General features: G+C 40.8%; 5 protein-coding genes across 5 annotated transcripts; 3 read left to right on the top strand and 2 right to left on the bottom strand.

Moving 5' to 3' along the window:
- Positions 1-251: 251 nt before the first annotated feature.
- Positions 252-9,025, bottom strand: LOC140768851 (uncharacterized). Its single transcript, XM_073109293.1, has 19 exons — positions 8,754-9,025; positions 8,065-8,168; positions 7,207-7,293; positions 7,015-7,090; positions 6,842-6,916; positions 6,667-6,720; positions 5,901-5,960; positions 5,452-5,568; positions 4,748-4,842; positions 4,453-4,658; positions 3,635-3,732; positions 3,298-3,401; positions 3,053-3,215; positions 2,808-2,930; positions 2,418-2,500; positions 2,149-2,290; positions 2,048-2,077; positions 1,342-1,412; positions 252-1,225 (listed from the first exon to the last, which is right to left on the bottom strand). The coding sequence occupies exons 1-19, from the start codon at positions 8,790-8,792 to the stop codon at positions 517-519; spliced, it is 2,436 nt and encodes an 811-aa protein (XP_072965394.1). The 5' UTR covers positions 8,793-9,025; the 3' UTR covers positions 252-516.
- A 1,517-nt stretch (positions 9,026-10,542) lies between these two features.
- On the top strand, positions 10,543-13,054 carry LOC140768198 (CASP-like protein 5A1). Its single transcript, XM_073108377.1, has 3 exons — positions 10,543-11,234; positions 12,146-12,278; positions 12,606-13,054. Exons 1-3 carry the CDS (start codon positions 11,023-11,025, stop codon positions 12,795-12,797), a joined length of 537 nt encoding a protein of 178 aa, XP_072964478.1. The 5' UTR covers positions 10,543-11,022; the 3' UTR covers positions 12,798-13,054.
- Positions 13,055-13,772: 718 nt separating this feature from the next.
- Positions 13,773-15,981, bottom strand: LOC140768205 (uncharacterized). The gene is made up of 4 exons (XM_073108385.1): positions 15,490-15,981; positions 14,313-14,424; positions 14,130-14,180; positions 13,773-14,054 (listed from the first exon to the last, which is right to left on the bottom strand). The coding sequence occupies exons 1-4, from the start codon at positions 15,612-15,614 to the stop codon at positions 13,950-13,952; spliced, it is 393 nt and encodes a 130-aa protein (XP_072964486.1). The 5' UTR covers positions 15,615-15,981; the 3' UTR covers positions 13,773-13,949.
- Positions 15,982-17,223: 1,242 nt separating this feature from the next.
- LOC140768190 (aquaporin PIP2-3) lies at positions 17,224-19,526 on the top strand. The gene is made up of 4 exons (XM_073108366.1): positions 17,224-17,612; positions 17,688-17,983; positions 18,126-18,266; positions 19,124-19,526. Exons 1-4 carry the CDS (start codon positions 17,333-17,335, stop codon positions 19,241-19,243), a joined length of 837 nt encoding a protein of 278 aa, XP_072964467.1. The 5' UTR covers positions 17,224-17,332; the 3' UTR covers positions 19,244-19,526.
- Positions 19,527-19,680: 154 nt separating this feature from the next.
- On the top strand, positions 19,681-22,804 carry LOC140768162 (ABC transporter G family member STR2-like). The gene is made up of 3 exons (XM_073108323.1): positions 19,681-20,870; positions 21,020-21,699; positions 21,795-22,804. Exons 1-3 carry the CDS (start codon positions 20,256-20,258, stop codon positions 22,786-22,788), a joined length of 2,289 nt encoding a protein of 762 aa, XP_072964424.1. The 5' UTR covers positions 19,681-20,255; the 3' UTR covers positions 22,789-22,804.
- The last annotated feature ends 224 nt before the right edge of the window (positions 22,805-23,028 follow it).

The following is a 23,028-nucleotide window of genomic DNA, read 5'->3' on the forward strand; positions in this document are numbered from 1 at the left end:
TTATTATCATCATCGTTGTTGTTGGTGTTTCAATCCTACCAATTCTCCGTCAAAGTGATTACTCACTCTTTTAACACCTGAATAATAAATAAATAAATAATACCTGAATATAATTTGGGTGCGTGCTGCAAATAGGGAGGTTTTTTTACGGTCAATTGCTAGGATCGGTACATGAATCGTATGCCATGGAGATTGGAGCATACACAGAAGCTTGTCAAATAAAATAGCATGAGATAAACCACTTTGAAGCGTAAAACAGGCAAACAGACAGTTCCTGGTGAAATAAAAATTCGATTACAAGAGCCCTAAAGTACTATCTAATTATCCTCAGCAAATTCCTTTTTAATCAAATATCACATGAAAAAAAAACCGACAATCTAAGATTGCATAACAAACTACTCCCTACAGGGCAAAATTATATTCTCATACAGTACATCAAACACCTGCTGCCAGGTATACATCTGAAACAATAACACTAATGTACATCTACACTGTTTCAAGATATACTGAGCTAAATTACTCTTGAACGACACCCATCTCTGGTTCCACACGCCAATGGCCCTTGTTGAAGTCCATAAGTCCAGTCCCATCCTCACCTGGCTTAGGCAGTTCAGGTACCTTTAGAACTATGTTCCTCTTTGAGGCGCCCACATCTCCACCTATCCCTTCTTCCAGGGCTCGCTCTACTGCCCGCCCAACCCCCTCCATATCTACACCAACAAACTCTGCATCCTCCTCAAACAAGCAAGGATTGGTTTTTGTGGATTCAGTGCATTCTGAAGTAATTCCGCTTTCGCATGTAATGGCCGAAGTCGTACTGCTTGAGGTAGTTTCAGCAGTTGGAAGATCACTAGAACCATCAAGCTGGATGTCTGATGGTTCACGCCATCCAACCCATTCAGGCAGTGGTTGGTCGTCGAACAAGTCCTCACTTTCAGTAGTATCAAACTGGAAAAGCCCCAAATCATCTCTGATGTGTTCCTGGTTTGCATCAGATGACCCACTGAGGGGCCCATTTGCTGTGTCAGTTTTCATCGGAAAAGAACTGCTTATAGAGCACCCACTTTGTGAAGTCACAGACTTGACCATCTCCTCCGCTCCAACCACCACCACATCATCACCGTTATTACCATCACTGTCAGTTCCACCAAGACAGATATCCTCCATATTACTGAGAAGGCCATCTTCTTGGAAAGCAAACCAGTTGGAATTTGTGAAAAGGCAACTGCCATCACAGAAACAAGAAAAGGAAAATTGCCAGTAGAAGTGTAGACTAATTTTTTATTATTGGGCAGAGAATGGATGTGATTGAATTCCAATGGAGAACTTAGTACACTGTACCTCTGCTGATCACCTCCAAGCCTTAAAGAAGAGATGACAACTTCGGCAGAATCATCATCAAAGTACACGTCCTGCAGAGTCCATAAAATTCAGAAACAGAATGTAACAGTAAATGTTCAAGCTACTAACTCCTCTGCCAACCTAACCAAAATTATTGTAAAGGCTATTGAACTCATGAAGATGCATTTCCACTACTAGTAATTCACGAGACACAAACTGAAAATACAGATTTGACTTTTATTTTGTCAACTTACACAAATAAACATTAAGAGTGAAACTGTCAGTGGATCATACTTTGTGATTCTACAGGTGGGGTGTCTATATGTCTTGCTGACGATATGTTTGTGAGGGATTTAAATACAATTCTTTTCTTTTTCATCTTTGACAATATCCCGAGAAATGATATTGAACAGGGAGAATTCTACTTCAATTTGCAAATCCGACTCTCTATTGACTATGCCAAAAAGTGAGAGATGATAACATACTGAGTCGGAGCAACTAGTGAACCTGGAGCATCAACAGCTGACTACCTCAATTCATAGTATGGAAAAATCTAAGTTCCTGATCAATATTTCTAGTTACCAGTAGGCTGAAGAAGATCGAGAAGTTGCTAATTTAACCCAGTCAAGTTCTTGTATGTGCAGTCCCAGAATGGTTAAACAGATATTAAATGAACCACAGAATTTAGAAGAAATTGTGCTTTTACCTCAACATCTCGATCTAGTGATGCATTGGCCTGAAAAAAAAATTATCATATCATTGAAAAGTACTGCTGAAATGCTACAAATAAGTTTTCATACACATTACCTCATCTGTGTCATCACTTCTATAAGCATTGTACCTAAAGGCCTGACTCAAATTACTTGCTAAGGCAGTAATATCATAATCTGTATCATTATGTTCATCATCATCACTATCTCTTGTCCTTTCCTGCAATGCCGTTGGGCGACTGAAAGAAGCAAAGAACTTGTGATTTCAACCGGTAATGAAGCATTCAGAATTGACTGATAAATTCTGAAGCGAATTTAGGCTTCAAATTAAAAGCTTCACAAAGCATCACTAGTATTCCTACATACCCACAAGTCCACCGAAAAACATTTTCAACACTGTTCCGTTCGCATAGTACATTGCTTTGCCAATCAATCCACTCCTTGGATTCCTACAAAAGAACAAAATTCCAATAAAGTTTTGAGAGTTTCGAAATTGTCAGAAATTCAAGCATGTTTCATTTTATATTGCTAAAAGACTTTTGTGTACATATGAAGCTTTTGACTATTTTGCTTCACAAGCAATTTCTGACTATTGTATCATAGACTAATCACCCTGTGTACTACTAAGCTTCACCAATATATTAAGGACAGTCTAGCTAAAAGAAAATTAATCAAATAAACAAACACCTCTGCTGTAATATCCTGCAGGCAGGGGCAACATTAAACACTAATTAATGACAAATAAAAAAAGTTAACCTGCAAATATGCCCGAATCTGGTTGTTGCTGCTCCCAAGCTGAACAAGTTTATTACATATTTGTGTGATGTGTCCAATGTAACCAGCTCGGACTGGCTTTCTTTCAGCAGTAGGAATAGTGACCTATAAAGCCACAAGGAGGTAATAAATTTTGGTTATAAAGTATCAAACTGCAATTGAAATATGATCACTATCATCATGCACTGGAAAGAGTGTGAAAGAGAAAAGGAAAGTAATAATATTACCGCATTTGAATTAGAAAGGAATGGAGTCTTATCTGCTTGTAGAAGCTTCTCAATAATACTACAATCACCAAAGATATGATCAATGATAGCACTGTGCTTACTCTCCAGGGCCGACAATATCAATGCCTCTACATGATGGTGCAATAGATTATTGAACGGATACCTGTTCCCGTGATTAGCATTATCATTAAGGGCACTTAGCAATTTGCGTAAATTCACCAAAAGTTCATAAAAATGCAGCTTACTCAAAAAATAGATCCATGATTCTCTGGATAGCACCGGATTTGATCAACTCTTTCACAGCTGCTTCATCACCAGTCTCTAACAACACTGTCACAAACTCTACTATCTGGAAATCCATTGTACAAATGTTAGAATAAAGATGGAAATCTAAAATCCAACCTTTAGAAAAAAACCAACAAAGCTAGAGAAGAAGATTGAACAAATCTAGCATGATACAACGTAAAAGTAGTGTATGATGAATTCAGGTATGCTATCCATCTGCAGACTCAAGATTCCAAAGCAATCGATAAATCTACCAAACAGTTTACTTGAAATTAATAATAAACTGGTCACACATACTTTTAGACGATGTTTTCCCAGTGGAGGATTTAGTTCACCGTAAGTAGTAGAAAGGGTGTTCCCATCAGATGACACATTCAAAAGTTTTAGCAAGTCACCTGCAAAATCACATTCTGAAAAATTGGAAGTGGGCAAAAAAACTGTGATCATACTACAAGCTCATCATGAAATACATAGTTATGGTCATTCTTCATCATGACAATGGGCTAGAGCAAGTACTACAATCCTACTTCAAGAGGTCACTGAACATTTTTATCACCAGTTCCTCGGAAAATATATCTTTCCTCAAATTCTACAGGATGTCACCGATCATATACTAGCGATTCTTCAGGTGAATATTTGAACTGTGATATTTAATAACAAGCTGATTTCAGCTCATGGTAAAAGTCAACTTACTTATCCTATGGAATTTAGACCCTTTGCATACTAGTATATTTGAACTGTGATATTTAGATGCCTAAAACTAGTTCAGTTAAAGCAAAATCTAGCCCTCACTTCTCCCATTATGATATATATAGAGAAAGAGACGTAAAAAGATGGAAAGAAAGAAAACAATTTTGAGAGCCAAGCTAACTCATAACAAAGCTTAAGATCTTATAATATATATCAAAATCATACTGAAATAGGAAAGTTTCTTTTGAAAAATTCATTCCATATAGTATTTAGCACTCACAGCAAGAAAAAACTTTGATACTCAAAATATCAGCTCAGTAATAATCATAAATGCTTTAACCATGAAGGCCTTCAGCAGTTATCCATTAATGAAGTAATCCAGCTCACTAGGTTGTGAAGAGGATAAAGATGAATTAACAACATACCCAATTTTGGAAGCATAGCATCTATGGTCTCTGAATCAACATGGATAATGGATTCATATAATTGCTGGCTTCTAATGGAATGAAAGGAAGCAGGTGAAGCAGATCTTTTAGGATCTAACAAGGCAATGCAAACGGAAAGTGAATGAACAAGAGCAGATTTAGACAGTGATTGCTCCAGTGCATGACCAAATATCCTGGAAACAAAGCTGTGTCGAAATATGATGTTAAACACTTGGCTGAAATAGAATGATATTACAAGAAACAGAACTATAATGAGAACAGATGGTATCAGTACCTTTGGCTGGAAAGTTTAGCAGCTAGAGCAGATGGTGCATTTCGGATGATGACCCAAAGCACTTCAGCCACATTAGCATGCACTTCAGGTTTACTCTGATAAATTTGAGAAGAAAAACATAAGAAATGAGATCCCAATAAAGATATTCCAGGTATTTATACAAAAGAAATAAAAAGGCCAGACGGAGGCAATGATACAAGTATCTAAGGCGTCAGTGGACAATGAAACAGCCTATCCAAAAGATACTAATGCAGATATTTTCACCTTTTCCAAATTTCTCCAGCACCGTGTGCCATCGTCTACTCAAAAGAAACAGAACTTACATCACATGTTCTAATATGCACAAAGTGACCAAACAGAAATGTAAAACTAATTCCAGAGTAAATAACTAATCCTTCTCTAACTGTGCAACATGCTCTGATAAGTCATGCATCTAAGGAAACATTGCCTAGAAGGTTGAGGTTCTTATTGAACTATTGAAGTTGGCAAAAAGATTTAAGTGGTTGGATTGGGAAAAAATGTAGAATGTGATAATGCTAAACTGGTTAGGGTGACAGTAACCATATATTCAATAGTTGCACGCTTGATAAGCAACAAGAAGAGCAACCAGGTGAAATTGGATAACAGAGTGATATAACACAATTTATGCAAGGTAAATAATAGCCCATGTCTCAACATAAGAACAAGGTACTGAATTAATTCACCAATGGGCTTAATTTATCCACAATCATCTCAAGGAGATTGGTATTAGCCAACCACTGCATGACATCGATGAAATTTGGATACATATGATCATCAGCACCAACAAGCCGAGTCAAAATCTGCTAGACAACAGAGGAAAACATAAATTATGCACTGAAGAATAATAAGGAGAAAAACACATAAGATTAAAGTGAAACAAGAGAAAGCAGCACTGCTATTGGAGGGAGATAGGAAAGCTTCCAATGACAGTAGACGGGCTTAAATGAAATCTTCTTTCCCCCTTAAAGGTGAATAATTTCACCCTTCTCCATTCCAAAGGAAAACAAAACACCTACTGCTTAATAGAAATATATAAATCTTATGACTTGCTTCAAGAAGTCAATGCGATACTGTGCATGGCCTCTCAGAAAGCCTGAAGACTAAAAAAAAAGTTATGGAATGGAACACGAACCTCCATAATTGAAGTTATCCCAATCAGATCAACCAGCTTGCAGAAAATACCCTCATGGGTCTAGCATGAGAAACCACATAATACAATAATCACAAACAGAACCAAGAGAAATGAATATTACATCAAGTTACAAACTTGATTATGTAAGAGAAATAACATAAGGAAACATTTCTACTATTAAAAATTAAGATAAGCGAAAATATTCACTTTAATTATTGAAATCCCTTTTCTCTCTCCAATAATGGAGCTTAACAAAACATGTGCTGCATTTCAAATAGGTTGTCCCTGATAGAGTTTGGCCACTAGAATTTTAAAAATAATATGTAGAGAAATAGAGATAAATCAAAATATCTATTGCAACTGTTACCTTTTCATACCCAGATAAAAAAAGAGGTGTCACAATATTGCCACTATTGCTTAAACAAGTTCAAGAAGAAGGTGCATGTTAGGTGTATACTAGATGCCTTGACTGAGAAATCTAATTAGTAATCATTTACCAACTAGAGTTGTACCTCTGGTTTACTTGTCTATTTAACATTGCTTTGACAAGCTTAAAAGTAACACTGTAGATTATTTGCAAATCGAGATTGTTTGTGAATCAAGTGTCAATAATAAGACAAGAAAAGAAAGTTAAACATAGCTGATTACATATCAGACATCAATTTATTCCTGTGCTGGTAAAAGAACTAATAGATCTCCTATATACCGCTTTGGTTTACAGATACATGCAAATCTTTATCCTAGTAAAGATGCTAACAAAACTTACCTGGACATATTTCATTAGTGATGTTGTCTTCCGTAACATTAGGCATATAACAACCTAGCAATGACGAAGATTTTACTCATCAGTCTGTTGAATATACCAAATCCAAAAGATTTTAAGCAGTAAATAACTAGATAAGCAGAAAATTTATGGAGAAAATTAGAAAAATCTTATTAACCTTGCTAAAGTAGCCAGCCGATATTGAACTATGTGTTCGATTAAGTTCAAGATAGGAGAAAAGCATGTCCATCAGCTTCAACAGAAAACAACAGTACAGACTCTTCAGTAAAGGACCAATAAGTTGTATAACCAATAAGAATACATGAATCTGACAGTCCACGAAATTCTTACCTTCTCATCCTCTACCAAGGTCTTAAGAATGACATCTATCTCGCAAGTAAATATCTCACAAGCAATGAAAGGAAACCTAGATAATGGGATATTGAGTAGTGAAGTCAATTTCATTTGGTTCAGACCAGAAGACAGAATAAAGTGAATGCTAAGGCAGCTGCAAAAGTTACATCTTATACCATTTGAACTTACTTGAAGGTTCGCCTGCTGTCAGCATCTTCAGGAGCATCTTCAATAATATACTGCAGCAATTGTTCTACCTGAGCTCTATCTCTAAGACTGAAAGCAATGAAACATATTACAGTGATGAGACTAGGAAAACAAATGAAGTGTTTCTAACTCTTAAATGATGGAGATTTGACATGTTTAGAAGAAGAAAACTAATTAACTCAACAAATTCACCAAGAATCATCAGAACAATTTTCAAAAGCCAGAAGTTTCATTTTCTAGAAAGTAATTCTAATTAAAAACAAGAAATAGAGACATTAGATTTCCATCACAAACGTGCACAGGACAATACTTTTTGCACCTATAAAAGGTTCTCATATAAGGTAGTTTTCAACAAATACATCTTTCTCCTGAAGTTAGATAGGTCAATTCATCTGATAAGTTCTGAGCACCAAAGTCCAGACTGCCATTGGACTCGAGGTATGCTATTCAGCTGCATACAAATGGGGAAACAATTCTAGACTCAATAACCACAAGATGTGACTTAAGAAATTACCAAGGTTTTCAAGGGAAAATAATATTTGACAAATTTCCGTTCATGAGTTCAATATGTTATAATGTATGCGTACAGTAAATGGCAAGAAATGCAAGTGGAGAACTGGCCAAGATCACATGATTAGAAATGATATGGGATACCATTCAGATCCATGTGAACGACAAAAGAATTTAGAAAAAGCCATGAATAAGGTGACTAAAAATTTAAATAACACTTTGTTTATTTTTCAGGTGGAAGAAGTAAATCTTGTTTTTCATGTTCATTACCTGGCTTCTAAAAGGCCCAAACTACAGAATTAGAATTAGCAGTAAAACAAAAGGAATTACAAATTTATCAGCCGTGTGTTTAAACCCTTGCACTCTTGGATGATTTCCTCCTCATCAAGAAGCTCTTCCAAAGTGAAGTTCTCTTTGTCCAAAATAAATTCCACCTACAAAAGTAATTATAACCAAATTAAAAAAGACACACAAATTGAATCAGAGAATATGAAGTGCTTAGGTGTAACTAACAACATAATGAGTTCACAAAGATGCAAAGGAACTTCTATGTCTAATACAAGTGATGATTTGAATGTCAGTAATAAAATAGATATCAGAGCTTCTGGTAGCCAAGTCATGTAGACAATTCCCACAAGTACTTTAATAGTTCTATGCAGCTCAGAACAACTACAGAACTTCCCATTTTTCTCTTTCCTTCTTCGTGAAAGTTATAGTGGTTTCTAACAGCCCTTAAATTTGTGGCAGGGATCGGGAGGTTCTAAGTAGTCCATAATATAGGAGCTCTTACCAAACAAATACTTGCCAAATTAGACCAAATATAGTACTAATATGACAATTGACAAACTAGTTGGTGAGAGAGGAAGGTGCTTCTCATCGGCAACGCCGCCGTCTACAGCAAAAATAGACCACACTAAAATCCACCAATTTACTCCTAAGGACGTGGTAGCAAATTAAGCATCTGACGTGAAGGGGAGTAAAGAAATTGGCATGTAATCTGGAGAGAGTGTCCTACTCACCGGGGAGGAAGCAGAGAGATTGGGGATACGCCAAAACATCTTGCTTCAAACGGATCTGGTGGCCAGCCCCAAGGCAAAAGAAGAGCCCGCCGAGAAGAAGGAGAAGCAAACCCTAGAAGTAGCAGAACAGCCCCCAAAGTAGCAGAGAAGGGTTATTTATCTCTGGACGAGGACTTTGGAGGCGAGGGAGATTGAGACGCTCCCAAACCCAAGAACGGACAGGGCTTCGGGATTTACTAAAACGAGGGAGGAGGGGATTACCTTTATCTTAATTTGTTTAGATATATAGCTAAGGAGATACATGTAACAACATGAGATTCGACGGAACCGAAAATAAATTTTTATTTTTTTTAAAAAAAAAAGAAAAAATTGTTAAACGGCGCTCTCGTCGCGCAGGCGCACGCAGCTCCTTTTTCTTTTTTTTCTCCTTTTTTTAAAAAAAAATAAAAAATCTTTCTTTGTGCCCGTGAATTAATAAAACTAAATAAGTCCACTCTTTTCCACCTGCTACCGCAGGTTAAAGTTCCACCCTGCGCCTGATAGTATTTTCTTTCTTCGATGACGACCACCCGCACGTCGTAACCGGTAATATTTCGATAAAATACGGGCCGGCCCATGAGAGGGAGCTCCAGTCCACCTCGGAGCACTAAATTTTATGAATGATTACTTATTTCGTGATCCTTTTTGATGTTCCAGTCTCGGATATGCTTCTTTCCCTTCCCTTGGACATTCTACATTAAACTCATAAGTTTTTCCTCTTACACATTTTTATTACCCAAACACACCGTAGAGCTTTCATACACAAAGAGGTTGCAAGTCAACTGCCCGCTGATATATATTTTCTATTTATTTGTCCAAATTACTTTCCAGTGTGACGCTAATATTTTTTGGTGTTTGACGCTCAAAGCAGCCTGATTTATAAATTCTAGAATGAATGTTCATTTTCTCACGCACCTCGCACCTAGGCCTAGGGCCACACCCTCACTATCACACTATGTCGTCAAATCCTTCTACTTAGTAAACGTATATAACAAGAACGATTTTTACGTATATATGGTAGCCCAATTCATTAATAAACATGTGAAAAGTACCTCTAAGTTATTCTGCAGCAGCTTAAATTGATTGCCAAATATCAAAGAACAAATCATATAATTATATGTCTAGAAATTACTTGGAATCTTGTTTCATAGCAAAAACAGGAAGAGGATGGCAGACATAATTGATAGTTCAACTATGCAAAGCAGTAACATGAGGGTTTTTTTTTTCCGAGAAATTTTTTTGTTGGTTTAAATTTATTTATTTTCAAGTAAATAATTATAAATTTTATACACAAAATAAATAGATAAAGATAACTTAAAACAAATCTTACTATTTGGTATTCATCAATGACTGAATAACACACACAAAATATATAATATTATTTTATAATATTTTAATAGAGATACAGAAGATTTGTAATGGTTTTCCAAGAATCTAAACCATATCTGAAGCACACCACTACAAAACTTCTACTGAACAAATATGTAATATTTTACATATTAAATTTTAAGAAGTAAAAATATTTTAATTATATATATGTTCTAGGAATATTTTTTTAAACTAATTTTTTTTAATAATAACTATGGTATATATATATATATATATATAAACCCTACTTTAAATGGACCGACTCTGGCTTGAATTGGTATTGTGGTTATGAACCACAGGTACCAAAAAAGTGGAAACCCGAATAAGAATTACTAGGTACTATAGTCTAAAAACTATAGGTAGCAGTCTCTCTCTCTCTCTCTCTCCCCCCTAACGGAGCGCACCAGACGACGACCACTCGCCTGGGAGGGAACAGATGCTATCGCGTGCCTCTTCCCACTTTTTTCTTTTTTCTTTTCATTTATTTATTTCTTTAACTAAAACCTGCCTTTCCTTGCCGCTCTTTGGAGTTGTCTCTTCCGCCGTCTCCGTATAAGAATATTCTCTCCTCCTTTGATCGTCTCCTCCCCCCCTCTCTTCTATTTCATCCGCCTCCGATCTCTCGGAATTTCTCATTGTTTTGAGCTAGAATTAGGAATGAAATCGTCCTGAGCTTTCGCTACGGTTTTCTCCTGTCCCTCGAGGTTAGGGCTTCCTACGAAGCAGAGCGCCGGATCGTTCCTCTTCTCTAGCCGGTAGATCCGAGACCGGATCGGAGGAGCGCTTGGACATCCATCCTACTTGGGCGGTGGTGGTAGTGAGTGGGGCTACGGTATGATCTGAAGAATTGAACTGTATAGAGATGTTTGTGAGTCGGCCGGCGGTGCATCCAGTGGAAGCTCCGCCTCTGACGGATGCCGCTGAGAACCCGCCGAGGGTGAGAATGAAGGATTTCCAGGGCATGCCGGGAACTCCTGGAGGCCTTGCCCTTCGCCTCTTCCAGTTCTTCTTCGCGATCGCGGCACTCTCCGTTATGGTCTCCACCAGCGATTTCACCTCCGTAACTGCCTTCTGGTAACTCGTTTTCTTTCTTTCCTTCTAATCTAAAACTCGTAGCATTCTTTCGTGTCTTCTTCTGCTACCTCTTGTTGATACTTATTATGCTATCTATAAGCTCAGGTTGTTTTCTCTATAGTTTTTGCCCACGGAAGGATATTTCCACGATACATAAATTGTCTACCAATTCTCTAACAGTTGTGCTCTATGTATAGAGAAAGTATCCAATTTAGGATTATCAGACCATGAATGTAGTTATTTTTAGGGCTAGGCATCAATTTGTTGGCAGTAACAATTCAAATAGCTTTCGAGCAACTCATTCTTAATCCAGATTAGATCCCTCTGGGTCCTGTCTTGGTTACTTGTAACCCAGCAAATCACTTTCCTGCATTTTTTTTGTTTTCGGTCATGCCTTCATTACGAAGTTTTGGTTCATCCCTCGGTAGAATAACCACTTCATGTATCTACAGAGTAACATTATTCATATGTGAAAAATTGTTCACTGAAACCAGAAAATAAAACTATGTTGGCTTTACTATAGTCTGGTGAACAACCATCAAAACTAACCTCTTTCCTAGAAAACCATTGAGAGTTTTAGGGTAGTGAAAGAGTCTCAAGTTGTCTTTCCACAAGAGTGAGAAGCACATAATGAGTGTCGTTGAGCTGAACTCGCTGTTTTGTTGATGTCTATGGCACTTGGCCTCTATGAAAATTTATAATTGCATCCACATGACATAATGTGCAGAGTACAGACATATCTGAAATTTGGAAACTATCCAACTGGAATATGTTTGAACTCTCTTCTGTGCTTCTGTGCAATTCTTCATTTAAGATTAGTACTTTGGATATCATAATCCTGATCTGTGCAAAGTTATTAGCAGCTAAAGATTTTCGAGTTACTGCACTGACCCTCACTTTTTCTTTTGCAGTTATCTTGTTGCAGCTGCTATCTTGCAAAGCTTGTGGAGCCTTTCTCTAGCTTTTGTGGATATTTATGCGCTTCTTGTCAAACGCTGTTTGCAGAATCCCCGAGCAGTCTGTTTGTTTACCATTGGTGATGGGGTAAGGGAATAATCGAGCACATGGTGGTGAAAACTAATTTGCATTGGTTTTTCTCCTTGAAACAGTTTTATGTAGTATGTTTGCTCAGGAGAATATGAACTTCATATGTGCAAACAAACATTCAGACCTCTTGAATGCATTCTTTATGTAGGTAATTTGTATGTTAGGAATCTATTAAGTCACAAATGAGACTTTCGTCTGTATGCAGCTTAGACTGTACACAGCCACATCAGATATAGATTCTGATAAATCCAACCATCTTTAGTCAAAGTTGATATCTGTCTTATGTGGTTGTTCCTGATTCCATTATTGATGTTTACCATGCAGATTACGTCCACACTCACCTTTGCAGCAGCTTGTGCATCTGCAGGCATCACAGTGCTGATTGGTAATGATCTAAACATCTGTGCTGAAAACCACTGTGCAAGCTTTGAGACTGCTACCGCCATGGCTTTCATTAGCTGGTTTGCAGTATTGCCGTCATTTCTCATGAACTTCTGGTCACTGGCTTCAAGGTGAAAACAGTTTGTACCATGGTTTGATGTTTTGGTTGAGTATTGCCTTTCGATTTGTTATCCGGTCTTTACAAACTAGAGGATATCTTGATCCCTAGGATTGAGTATCTTGCAACGAATGAATGTTGAAATGTGAAACTTGCTACTATCTAGATCTTGCACCCCTTTTTTGCCTGTTCCAGCAAAGCAAGTGTTGGGACTCTGTTGTATATAATTTGAGGATGCATTGATATGAATGGACCCTTCTTGAGAGTTCTACAATTTTCAGAGAAATAAGACATTCCAAATGATTTATAATTGTGCAGTCCTGCCACTTAAAGTCGTAGCCGTATTGGTGAACCTCTGCTGCACATTGCTAATTCTTCTATGTGACAACGAAGGCATCCAACGCTGTAAACTCTGGCATTCTCTAAATGCAAAATATCCTTACATAGCCATGTGCTATATTATGTTTCTAAAATCATGGCAGATGCCTATACATAAAGACTACTACATAAAACCAGCATGCTGATCCCTTTTAAATTGGTTTTACAAGCATTTATCATCTGACAGTAAAGAGCTATACAATTTATATAGGAATGCTTTAACTATCTCCGGACACGAAATTTTGTGCCCTTTTGAGGTATTAATTGCCAAATTTATCGCACAAAAGAAAAGAAAAGAAAAGGAAAACCTAAAGTTCAAGTTGCACCCAGAGGCAAGCATGAGCAGCTTGCAACGTGAAACCCGTTGAACCTTTACTACTACATTACATATATTTACATAAGAATTCGGAAAACAAAGACTGAGATTTGCGCCATTACTTTTGACTTGTGGCTCCAAAAATCTGTTAGTAGGAGGCCTCTTATATTTGTTGCCTTTTGAATTCCTCACAAGCACATCGTTATTCTGCTATATCACAATTCTGCCTGCAGGAATTTAATAGCAAGGACTATATACACCAGTTTAGATGTGCTAAAATTATTTTGGCACCATATCCTAACTATAACCACTTTTAATCGGATGTTTCACTGCAGAGGAACTTGATTATGTTGATATTAGCAACACCAGAAGTCAAGGTGAACTTTGAATGACTATGGCAATCCACCCAAAAGCAGTAAAGAAATTCTCGTGGTACAATAAAAGACGATTCTCTTTAAGGAGTAATTTGTATAGCTCATCGGAGCTGTGCTGATGACGATTGATTACAGCTGCAATGCTGCTCCTTTTCTTTAATTTGTTCTTTGAGGGATTCCACCTGCTTCTGCAAATCGCGGTTATCCTGCAAAGAGGAATCATCTTCAACAAAAAGGAACCAACAATGAAATATTCAAAAGAGTGTAGTTCCAATGACCACCTTTTGCAGCATGGTGAATCTCCTAGTTGCACTTGCCAGAGAAGCCTTGGCCTGTAAACAAGAATCTCATCATCAACAACAAAAGTAAGGAAAAGTTGCCTCAGATTGACATATCATGATATATGACCTTCTTGCATGTGAAATAAAGCATGAGAAGTATGTGGATAGAAACCTAGTTAGTACCTTTAAGAGCTCATCTTGTACTTGCCTACTTCTTTCCACTTCCCCGTCATATTTCATCCTCCATTCAGCAGATTCATCCATTGCTTCCATATTGGCACGCTCAAATTGTCCCCTGCACAGAACATAAACACCACATGATGGCAAGGCTACAAATCAGGCAAGATGCCTGTCAACTCTATATTTGATTAATGAACTAGAAAGAAGTTTCCAACCCAAAATTGAACTTAATTACAACTTCTTCCGTGCTCCAGAGAAATGAGGAAAAGGATCATCTGCAACACTATTCACAATAATGTAGAAACAAGGGTATCTTATGAACTGCAGTATAGCTGCTCATTAATTTTACTGAACCAATTCACTCCCATGATAATCAAATAGCTCAAGAGAAAAACAAAGGGGAAAAACAGTGAAAGAAAGAGTCATAACATCTAATAAACTTTAAACATACACGGTAGATCACTTGTAGATTCAACCAAGCAGTGTGAAAGCAAACGAAAACAAGATACTTAAAATACCGTCAGCAAGCCTTCTCTCTATATAATTATGTCCTTAGTAAATACATTGTCCATCATCAGTACAATATACAAGATTAAAATAATTATGTTGTTAACTTTCTGACAATGGAAGAAACAATATGTAGACAACACACAGGAGGTCTCTCTGACAAAGAGAGAGGACTATTCATATTCATGTCGACAAAGGGTTAGTAATGGTCTACACGTCTTCATGCAAAATAATTAGTGATGTTATCTTCAATCTTCTCCACTGGATTCAGATCTAAACGAAATGAATGATTAATAACTTGTTCACATCTTCTTTCTCACAAAGGTACTTTTCAGTATAAATATTCCAAGATGGTTCATATCTTTCACTGATGGATCGGCCAGATAATAAAAGGATTGTAGCAGAAGCAGTACGCCTTTCTTGATCTTGATTTGCGTCGAATTAGTATGACGACGATGCAGAGGACACAGATAAAGTTCAGAATCTCAGGTTTCCTTATCAAAGTTAAGACATAATCGCAACTAAATTTTAACCTGAGAAGGTGAACGAACCATAGACAACAGGAAAAGACAAGAGGGAAATCTTTTCAATCGGAAGTCAATGGAAAGAAATAGAACAGATGGACGAGACGAGATGAGACTGTGATCGCTGGGACAAAGAGCGGAAGACAAACCTCATGATCTCTCTATCGTCGGCAGTGAAGGAGGAGTCGATCGCCCAGATACGGAGATAGGCGGCGATTCCGAAGAATAACGCCAAGAGGAAACCCGCGAGGAGGGTTCGTCTCCTCGGAGCCATCCACGCCCTATGGGATCTCCACAGACCACTTTAATCACTCATCGAAACACCCAAATCAAATGAGAAATTGAAGCAGAGGAAATTTTGGAAGAGAATAGCTAGATGCGATCTTCTCCACTGAGGAGTGAGGATGTGTATCCGTGACCGTGTCCTCCCCCAGAGTTCCTACTCCTCCCATACTCAGCACTCAGCACCTACCGAGATTGGCTTGATGGCCCAGATGAGATTAGAGGGTGTGTATTCAGCGAGGCCATAGGCTGGCCTAACACGGGCAGGCTATTAGGCTCTTCTCATCATGGGCCAAAAAATTGGTCCAAGAATTCAGACTGAATCCCGAGAAGAGCAACCCCGTCCCGTGGCTCGTGGGAGAATTAGCATTGGGCTGCCGCGCCGCTAACTATATTTCTAATTCGTTTTTTTATTTCTAATTTTATTTATTTTTATAATATCTACCTTTCCCCTTCATTCCATGTACGGGTCAATTTAATTGCTTTATTTTAAGTCACATGTAATGCATTCAAAAAGAAATATGACAAACAGTAGTATAACCGGTGAATGAGGTCATGGTGACTGGTCGGTTGCCGACTGCTGAAACGGGTTGTCGTTCTCTGCAACTCCATCCTCCATCCTCCACATGATATATATATATATATCAAAAAGTTGACTGCTGCGTCCACCTCCGCCACAACCTTTCTCGGTGGCCTTATTAACCGGAATTCCGGTGGTGGGGGCCCAGGATGCCATGTCTTCATATTTTTTTTTTCACTAGCCAATAAATAAAGTCATTCTTTCTTTATTCCGCCATGCGACTATCTTCTTCATGTAACAGCGGCAAGTCCTGCCCCACTTGCGGCTGGCCCCACTTGCATTTAGACTCTCTGCTCAGTTGCTCAGCCCTTAACCCAATCCAACTCAACAAAAAGATTTCCTTCCGAGTAGTGGAGGGCGTGGCGTGCGACTTCATGTGCGCCATCTTCCGCAAGAGAGTACTTTTGTCCTTTTCTCTATGGCAATCTAGCAGAGATCATGCATTCCACGATAAGATTCTCGATACCAATACCTCGAACCATTCGAGTAGCTTAGCCAATGGCTGCTCCATCTGCATGCATTCTCTAGAAAGGCAAGGTCCCTATATATCTTCTTCAACCGCTAGCAATTTTGGGGTTATGTCGTCTTAAGACATATCCTCAACAAGTGATTTAGCTGTCTCGATAGTTACATTTCCTAGTCATGCTGCCCCATATGTTTTGATTACGCCCGTTCCTCCTATCATACGCTTGCTAGTAAAAGTGCTCGTACCATCTGAATAGGGGAAACTATAGATTCCTAACAACTCCGTAAATTAGCTCCATCCAAGTGACGTTGGCGCAGAGGAAAAGAAACAGGGTGAGGTGAAAAAGGGGCAATTGTTAGGTGATGAATACGGAAGGTTGACGGGTAGCGTCGAGTGGGACCGGGTTTACTGGAAACGAGAAATGATTGGGGATTAGTCGGTTCGGGGCGGCAAATTAAAATCCAAAATACACCTCATCATTTATTTTTCTTTCTTTCATACAGCAACAGCCTCAAACTCCCTTGCACCATAATAAATACTTCATCTTTCTTTCTTACTTTCCCACACAGCACGAGACACACGCTGCCTTTGTAAAACGTATATTTGCCCTCCTTCCTCTTGTAGTGCCTGATCTATTCTAGAGTATCTATTTTTAGTTTCAGAAATGGAATCGGCGAAGGACTACACGGATCCACCACCGGCTCCACTCATCGACGTGGAGGAGCTGGGCAAGTGGGCCTTCTACCGGGCAGTGATCGCGGAATTCATCGCAACCCTCCTCTTTCTTTACATCACGGTAGCCACAGTCATCGGCTACAAACACCAGTCAGACCCAGCCGCTGGAGATGCAGACGCGGCATGCAGCGGTGTCGGCATCCTCGGCATCGCCTGGGCCTTCGGCGGCATGATCTTCATCCTCGTCTACTGCACCGCCGGGATCTCAGGTACGTACTTAGGTTATCCTTGTAGCTAATATTGAAAAGGAATATGTATGTATAAAGGAATATGTGCACGCGCAGGGGGTCACATAAACCCAGCGGTGACGTTCGGGTTATTCCTGGCGCGGAAAGTGTCGCTGGTGCGGGCTCTGCTGTATATGATCGCACAGTGCCTGGGCGCCATCTGCGGGGTGGGCCTCGTCAAGAGTTTCCAGAAGGCCTACTACGTCCGATACGGTGGTGGCGCCAACGAGCTAAGCCCTGGCTATTCCAAAGGGACGGGACTCGGTGCCGAGATCATCGGCACCTTCGTCCTCGTCTACACCGTCTTCTCTGCCACCGACCCCAAGCGCAGCGCCCGTGATTCTCACGTCCCGGTAAGTACTAATAACAGATTAACCCCTATATATAGATCTGCTCGATCGATCCCAACATCGATTCATCAGTTGTATTACCACGATCAGTACAGTGGCTATAGCTCGTCATCACTTCAAATTAATTACTGCTATTCTTTTACAGGTATTGGCGCCACTTCCTATAGGATTTGCAGTATTCATGGTCCATCTGGCTACAATTCCCATCACAGGCACCGGTATCAACCCTGCTAGGAGCTTCGGCGCTGCTGTCATCTACAACCAGGACAAGGCTTGGGATGATCAGGTATCACCAACTAACCATAATTTTAAATTTATAATCAATTTAAACTAGACTATCCCTATATATATATATGTATAGTCAGCATAGTGAGAAATTCGGTATCTTTTCCATCAGTAAGCTCTATTGGGCATTTCAAACTTTCCCGAGGCTATTGCGTACCTACTTCTTTACAAAAAGATTAACAGAGAGATACTCTAATTGATAAACTGAGGGAGACAACGAGTTATCAACTTAAATCTTTTTTATGTCTGGCAATTTTTTGTGTGGCGTATAGTGTTAATTAGAAATCTAAAAAGCATTTGCCATATAATCAACTCTCGAGATAATAATGAATCTAGAAATATGCGTCAGTCATTTAAAGATTTTATTCTTCTTGATTAATCTGACTTCATTGTGATCCAAATAACGTAAACAGTTCATCTGAACTGTTCATTTTCATTAAAATAAAAGAAACCCTCGAGATAATGATTTTGGTCTTTTGGATACTGCGCACTTGGTCGAGTCTGAGTACGGAAAGCAGGCAAAAAGTTTTCCTTTTGCTCCCCTCACTCTGTCTCCACTGATCCCCAGGCCGATGCTTTCGGTGATTAGTGCTTACTGCATCTGCACTGCATGTGAGAGAGATAGGTCCTCTACCCAACCAGCATCTTGATATCTGGATGCGTCACGTGGCGCTTTCGTGCCACCGAATCTGTAAAGATTCTTCTACCCCATACTTGGCTAGTAGAAATCAGACCAGGCTTGGCTAGTATAAATATAATAGTAAATTTTGAAGGATTAAGCTTCATTGCCTCTCTGTTTTTAGCTTATTATATATCTGTATAGAGTTGGAACTTGATGTTCGATTCTGCTGGCCGCAGTGGATCTTCTGGGTTGGACCCTTCATCGGCGCCGCAATTGCTGCAGCTTATCATCAGTATGTGCTGAGAGCAGGGGCCATCAAAGCGCTGGGTTCCTTCCGCAGCAACGCTCACATGTGATGCTTCTTGCTTTCTTTCTCTATGGTGTGCGCTACGCTTGACATACCATCATTGAAGCAATAAAGAGAAGCTAACGCTTTGAGCTCCCACGAAAAAAGCGACGGCGGTGGTGTACCGGCAAGGGACCAGCTGGAACTAGATCTAGTTTTATGATAGTAAAAAATTACTAGTATTAATTAGTCGAGTGTTACCTCTGTGTTCCCTGTCGTTCTCTCTCAGTAACGTTTCGCTGTCTGGGACTTAGTCTTTAAATCTTAATTTCTCTCCTCCTTTTCCTTTTTCATCCTCCGCATGTTTCATCTGTGTTCCTAATGTTGCTCCCAATCAAAAACTAGTCTTTTTTTTTTCTCACGAAGCTTACTTAATTGGCATAAGCGTCCTAACCTCCCATATGTGAACAGATTATTAATTGAACTCACTCCAATAGGAGACTGCTTTTCTTGAACACAAACCCAGATGCCATTGCCACCGAATGCTAGATCCTACATATCGGCAGGAAAGATCGAAAATAATCGTAGGAAGGCTTAAGTTGTCAGTCGGCAACAATTTTTCATTGGGTATGTCTGGCCTGGGTCGGTCCAGCCCAACAGGCCGAGTCTGAGGAACGACGATCGCGAGGAGAGAAGAGGAAAGGGGCAATCGGATAAAGAGATGGACGTAGGGCCAGATCTTAGGGGTATATCAGCCCAAGGACTTCTAAATGACAGCGGAGCTCCTGTCAAAACTGTGTGCCTTTCATTATAGAACTCATCTCAGAAAGTTGGTAGAAATACATGCATCATTCCTATTCCATTTAATTTTAATAAAAATTCAAGAGAGATTATAGACCCACTATATATATATATATATATATATATATATATATTCAGGATTTTGTGTTACAACTTACAACTCATCTACCTTGGTCCTTGGTTTGGTGTATCAAAGAGGCCAAAACCGTCTCCGATGGTTCAAACTAAGTGATCCTCGCCTCGTCCTATCGAACCAAACAAAGAGAGGAACGATCGCTTCAATGACCGAAATTGAGGTACCTCCGAGCCCAGCATTGGAAGTAACCCCCTCCTCCCCTCCATATATCGCACCACCATATTTGGATACACCCAAGGTGACTACCGAAAGACGGGGCTGCGTACGCTTAATGATGGCTAAAAACTACAGGGCCACCACACGAAGTGAGACGATGATCGCCATAGGAAAGCCCCAAAGCTTTTCGGGAGGGCTGGAGTTCTCTGGGCTGACGTACACAGTGACCAAGGAGCAGAAGGTGGATGGGGAGTGGACGAAGCAGGAGGTGGACCTGCTGCACCAAATCACGGGGTACGCCCCAAAAGCCTGCGTCACCGCGGTGATGGGCCCCAGCGGCGCAGGCAAGTCCACCTTCCTGGACGGGCTCGCCGGTCGGATCGCCAGCGGCAGCCTCAAGGGGAGGGTATCCCTCGACGGCACCGAGATGAGCCCTACCCTTATCAAGCGCACTTCCGCCTACATCATGCAGGACGATCGCCTCTTCCCCATGCTCACTGTCTACGAGACTCTCATGTTCGCAGCGGACTTCCGCCTCGGTTCCATCCCCCATGCTGACAAGAAGGAGAGGGTCGAAAAGCTAATCGACCAGCTCGGCTTGACGGTACGTACTGACCCAACAATCAAAGTTTGTCAAGAGAGGAAACTTTCCCCTTCAATTACTCCATGTATGTACACTAATTAGTAACCGAGGCCGAGAATAATTACTAGATAGCTCTAACTGCGGACATTTATCAATTACTACGCGCACAGTCATCGAGGAACACTTACATCGGCGACGAGGGCACGCGTGGCGTCTCAGGCGGCGAGCGGCGGAGGGTGTCGATTGGGGTCGACATCATCCATGGGCCGGCTCTTCTCTTTCTGGACGAGCCCACCTCGGGTCTGGACTCGACCAGTGCCCATAGCGTGATCGAGAAGGTGCACCACATCGCGCGCTCCGGTAGCACCGTGATCCTGACCATTCACCAACCCACCTACCGCATCCAGATGCTGCTCGATCACCTTATCATCCTCGCCCGCGGCCAGCTCATGTTCGTCGGCTCCCCCAAGGACGTGGGCGCCCATCTCGGACGCATGGGCCGCAAAGTCCCCAAGGGCGAGAACTCCCTCGAGCACCTCCTTGACGTCATCCAGGAGTACGACCAATCCGAGGTCGGTGTCGAGGCACTAGCCGACTTCTGCGTCACGGGGATGAAGCCGCCACGCATCTCCAACGATGACCACTCCCTTGTCTCGACCGTCCCACCAACGCCGGTGTCAGAAGGCAGGAGGCATGATCATCGTCGTGGCGGGGCAGATGAGTTCAACCATAGCCTAAGGAGTACGTCCAAGTCCCCATGGAGCGGCAGCCAGAGCGGCATCATAGAATCGCTCAGGTTGACACCCTCGCGGCAGAAGAGGAATAATAGGAAATCACAGAATCCTCCAAGGTAAGTCTAATATATATATATATATATATATATATATAACAAATAATAAGAGCTTAATTATGATGCCCACAATTTATAACTGCACCTGCATGCAGCCTGTCCCCCGGCTACTACACATACTCGCAGGAGATATTTTCGAGCACGCCGACCCCCCACAGTAGCGACTACACCGTGAACGAGGACGACTACCTGACACCGAACGTGCGGAGAGGCGGGGGCACTGGGCGCCTCGTGAGTAGGATTGATATGGGGCCCAAGTTCGCTAACTCATACGTTGGGGAGGTGATGATGCTGATGCGTCGCAACTTCACCAACATCTGGCGCACCCCGGAGCTGTTTCTTTCCCGGCAGATGGTGCTCACTATCATGGGCCTCATGATGGCCACCATGTTCTTAAAGCCCAAGGATAACCTCCAGGGCGTCACCAACCGCCTCAGTTTTTTCATCTTCACCGTCTGCCTCTTCTTCTTCTCCTCCAACGACGCCGTCCCTGCCTTCATCCAAGAGCGCTTCATCTTCGTCCGCGAGACCTCCCACAACGCCTATCGCGCATCCTCCTACGCCATTTCAGGTCTCATTACCTATCTTCCCTTCCTCCTCCTCCAGGCCCTCACCTACGCGGTCATCGTCTGGTTTGCCCTCGGTCTCCGTGGCAGCTTCCTGTACTTTGTCGTCATGCTCTATGTCTCGCTAATCTCCACCAACTCCTTCGTCGTCTTCGTCAGTTCTGTCGTGCCCAACTTTATCCTCGGCTACGCAGCCGTCATCGCTTTCACCGCCCTCTTCTTCTTGTTCTGCGGTTACTTCCTCAGCAGTCACAGCATCCCGCTTGGTTGGAAATGGATGAATACCATCTCCACCATGAAGTACCCGTACGAGGGCCTGCTCATGAATGAGTTCCAGACCAACCACCACTTCGCCCACGATCCGAAACCTATCACCGGAGAGGACATCCTACAGCAGATGTCCATTAGCCTCAAGGAAGCTGATAAGTGGAAGATGGTGCTCTACCTGATGGGTTGGGCCGTATTCTATCGTATACTTTTCTATTTGGTCCTCCGGTTCGCATCTAAGAACCAGAGGAAGTGAACAAACGACTGATCAATTATCAGAGTTTCTCGTGACGCGCCGACACAGCTATAGCGTGGTCTTCCATGCCAAGCCAGGGAACCATCACCTTGCTATACCTACCTAGTTAAGTAGTACATATTAATTGTTCTATTCTATTACTGAAGTCCCTGGTAATTCAATGCCACTCAGAAAGGGAATACAAAACTAATTCAATAGTTTTGCACTATATATTAGAGAAACTCACTTGAGGAATGCCGT

This window comes from Typha angustifolia, chromosome 2 (genome assembly GCF_048772165.1).
Source record: "Typha angustifolia cultivar Huaian chromosome 2, ASM4877216v1, whole genome shotgun sequence".
NCBI lineage: Eukaryota > Viridiplantae > Streptophyta > Magnoliopsida > Poales > Typhaceae > Typha > Typha angustifolia.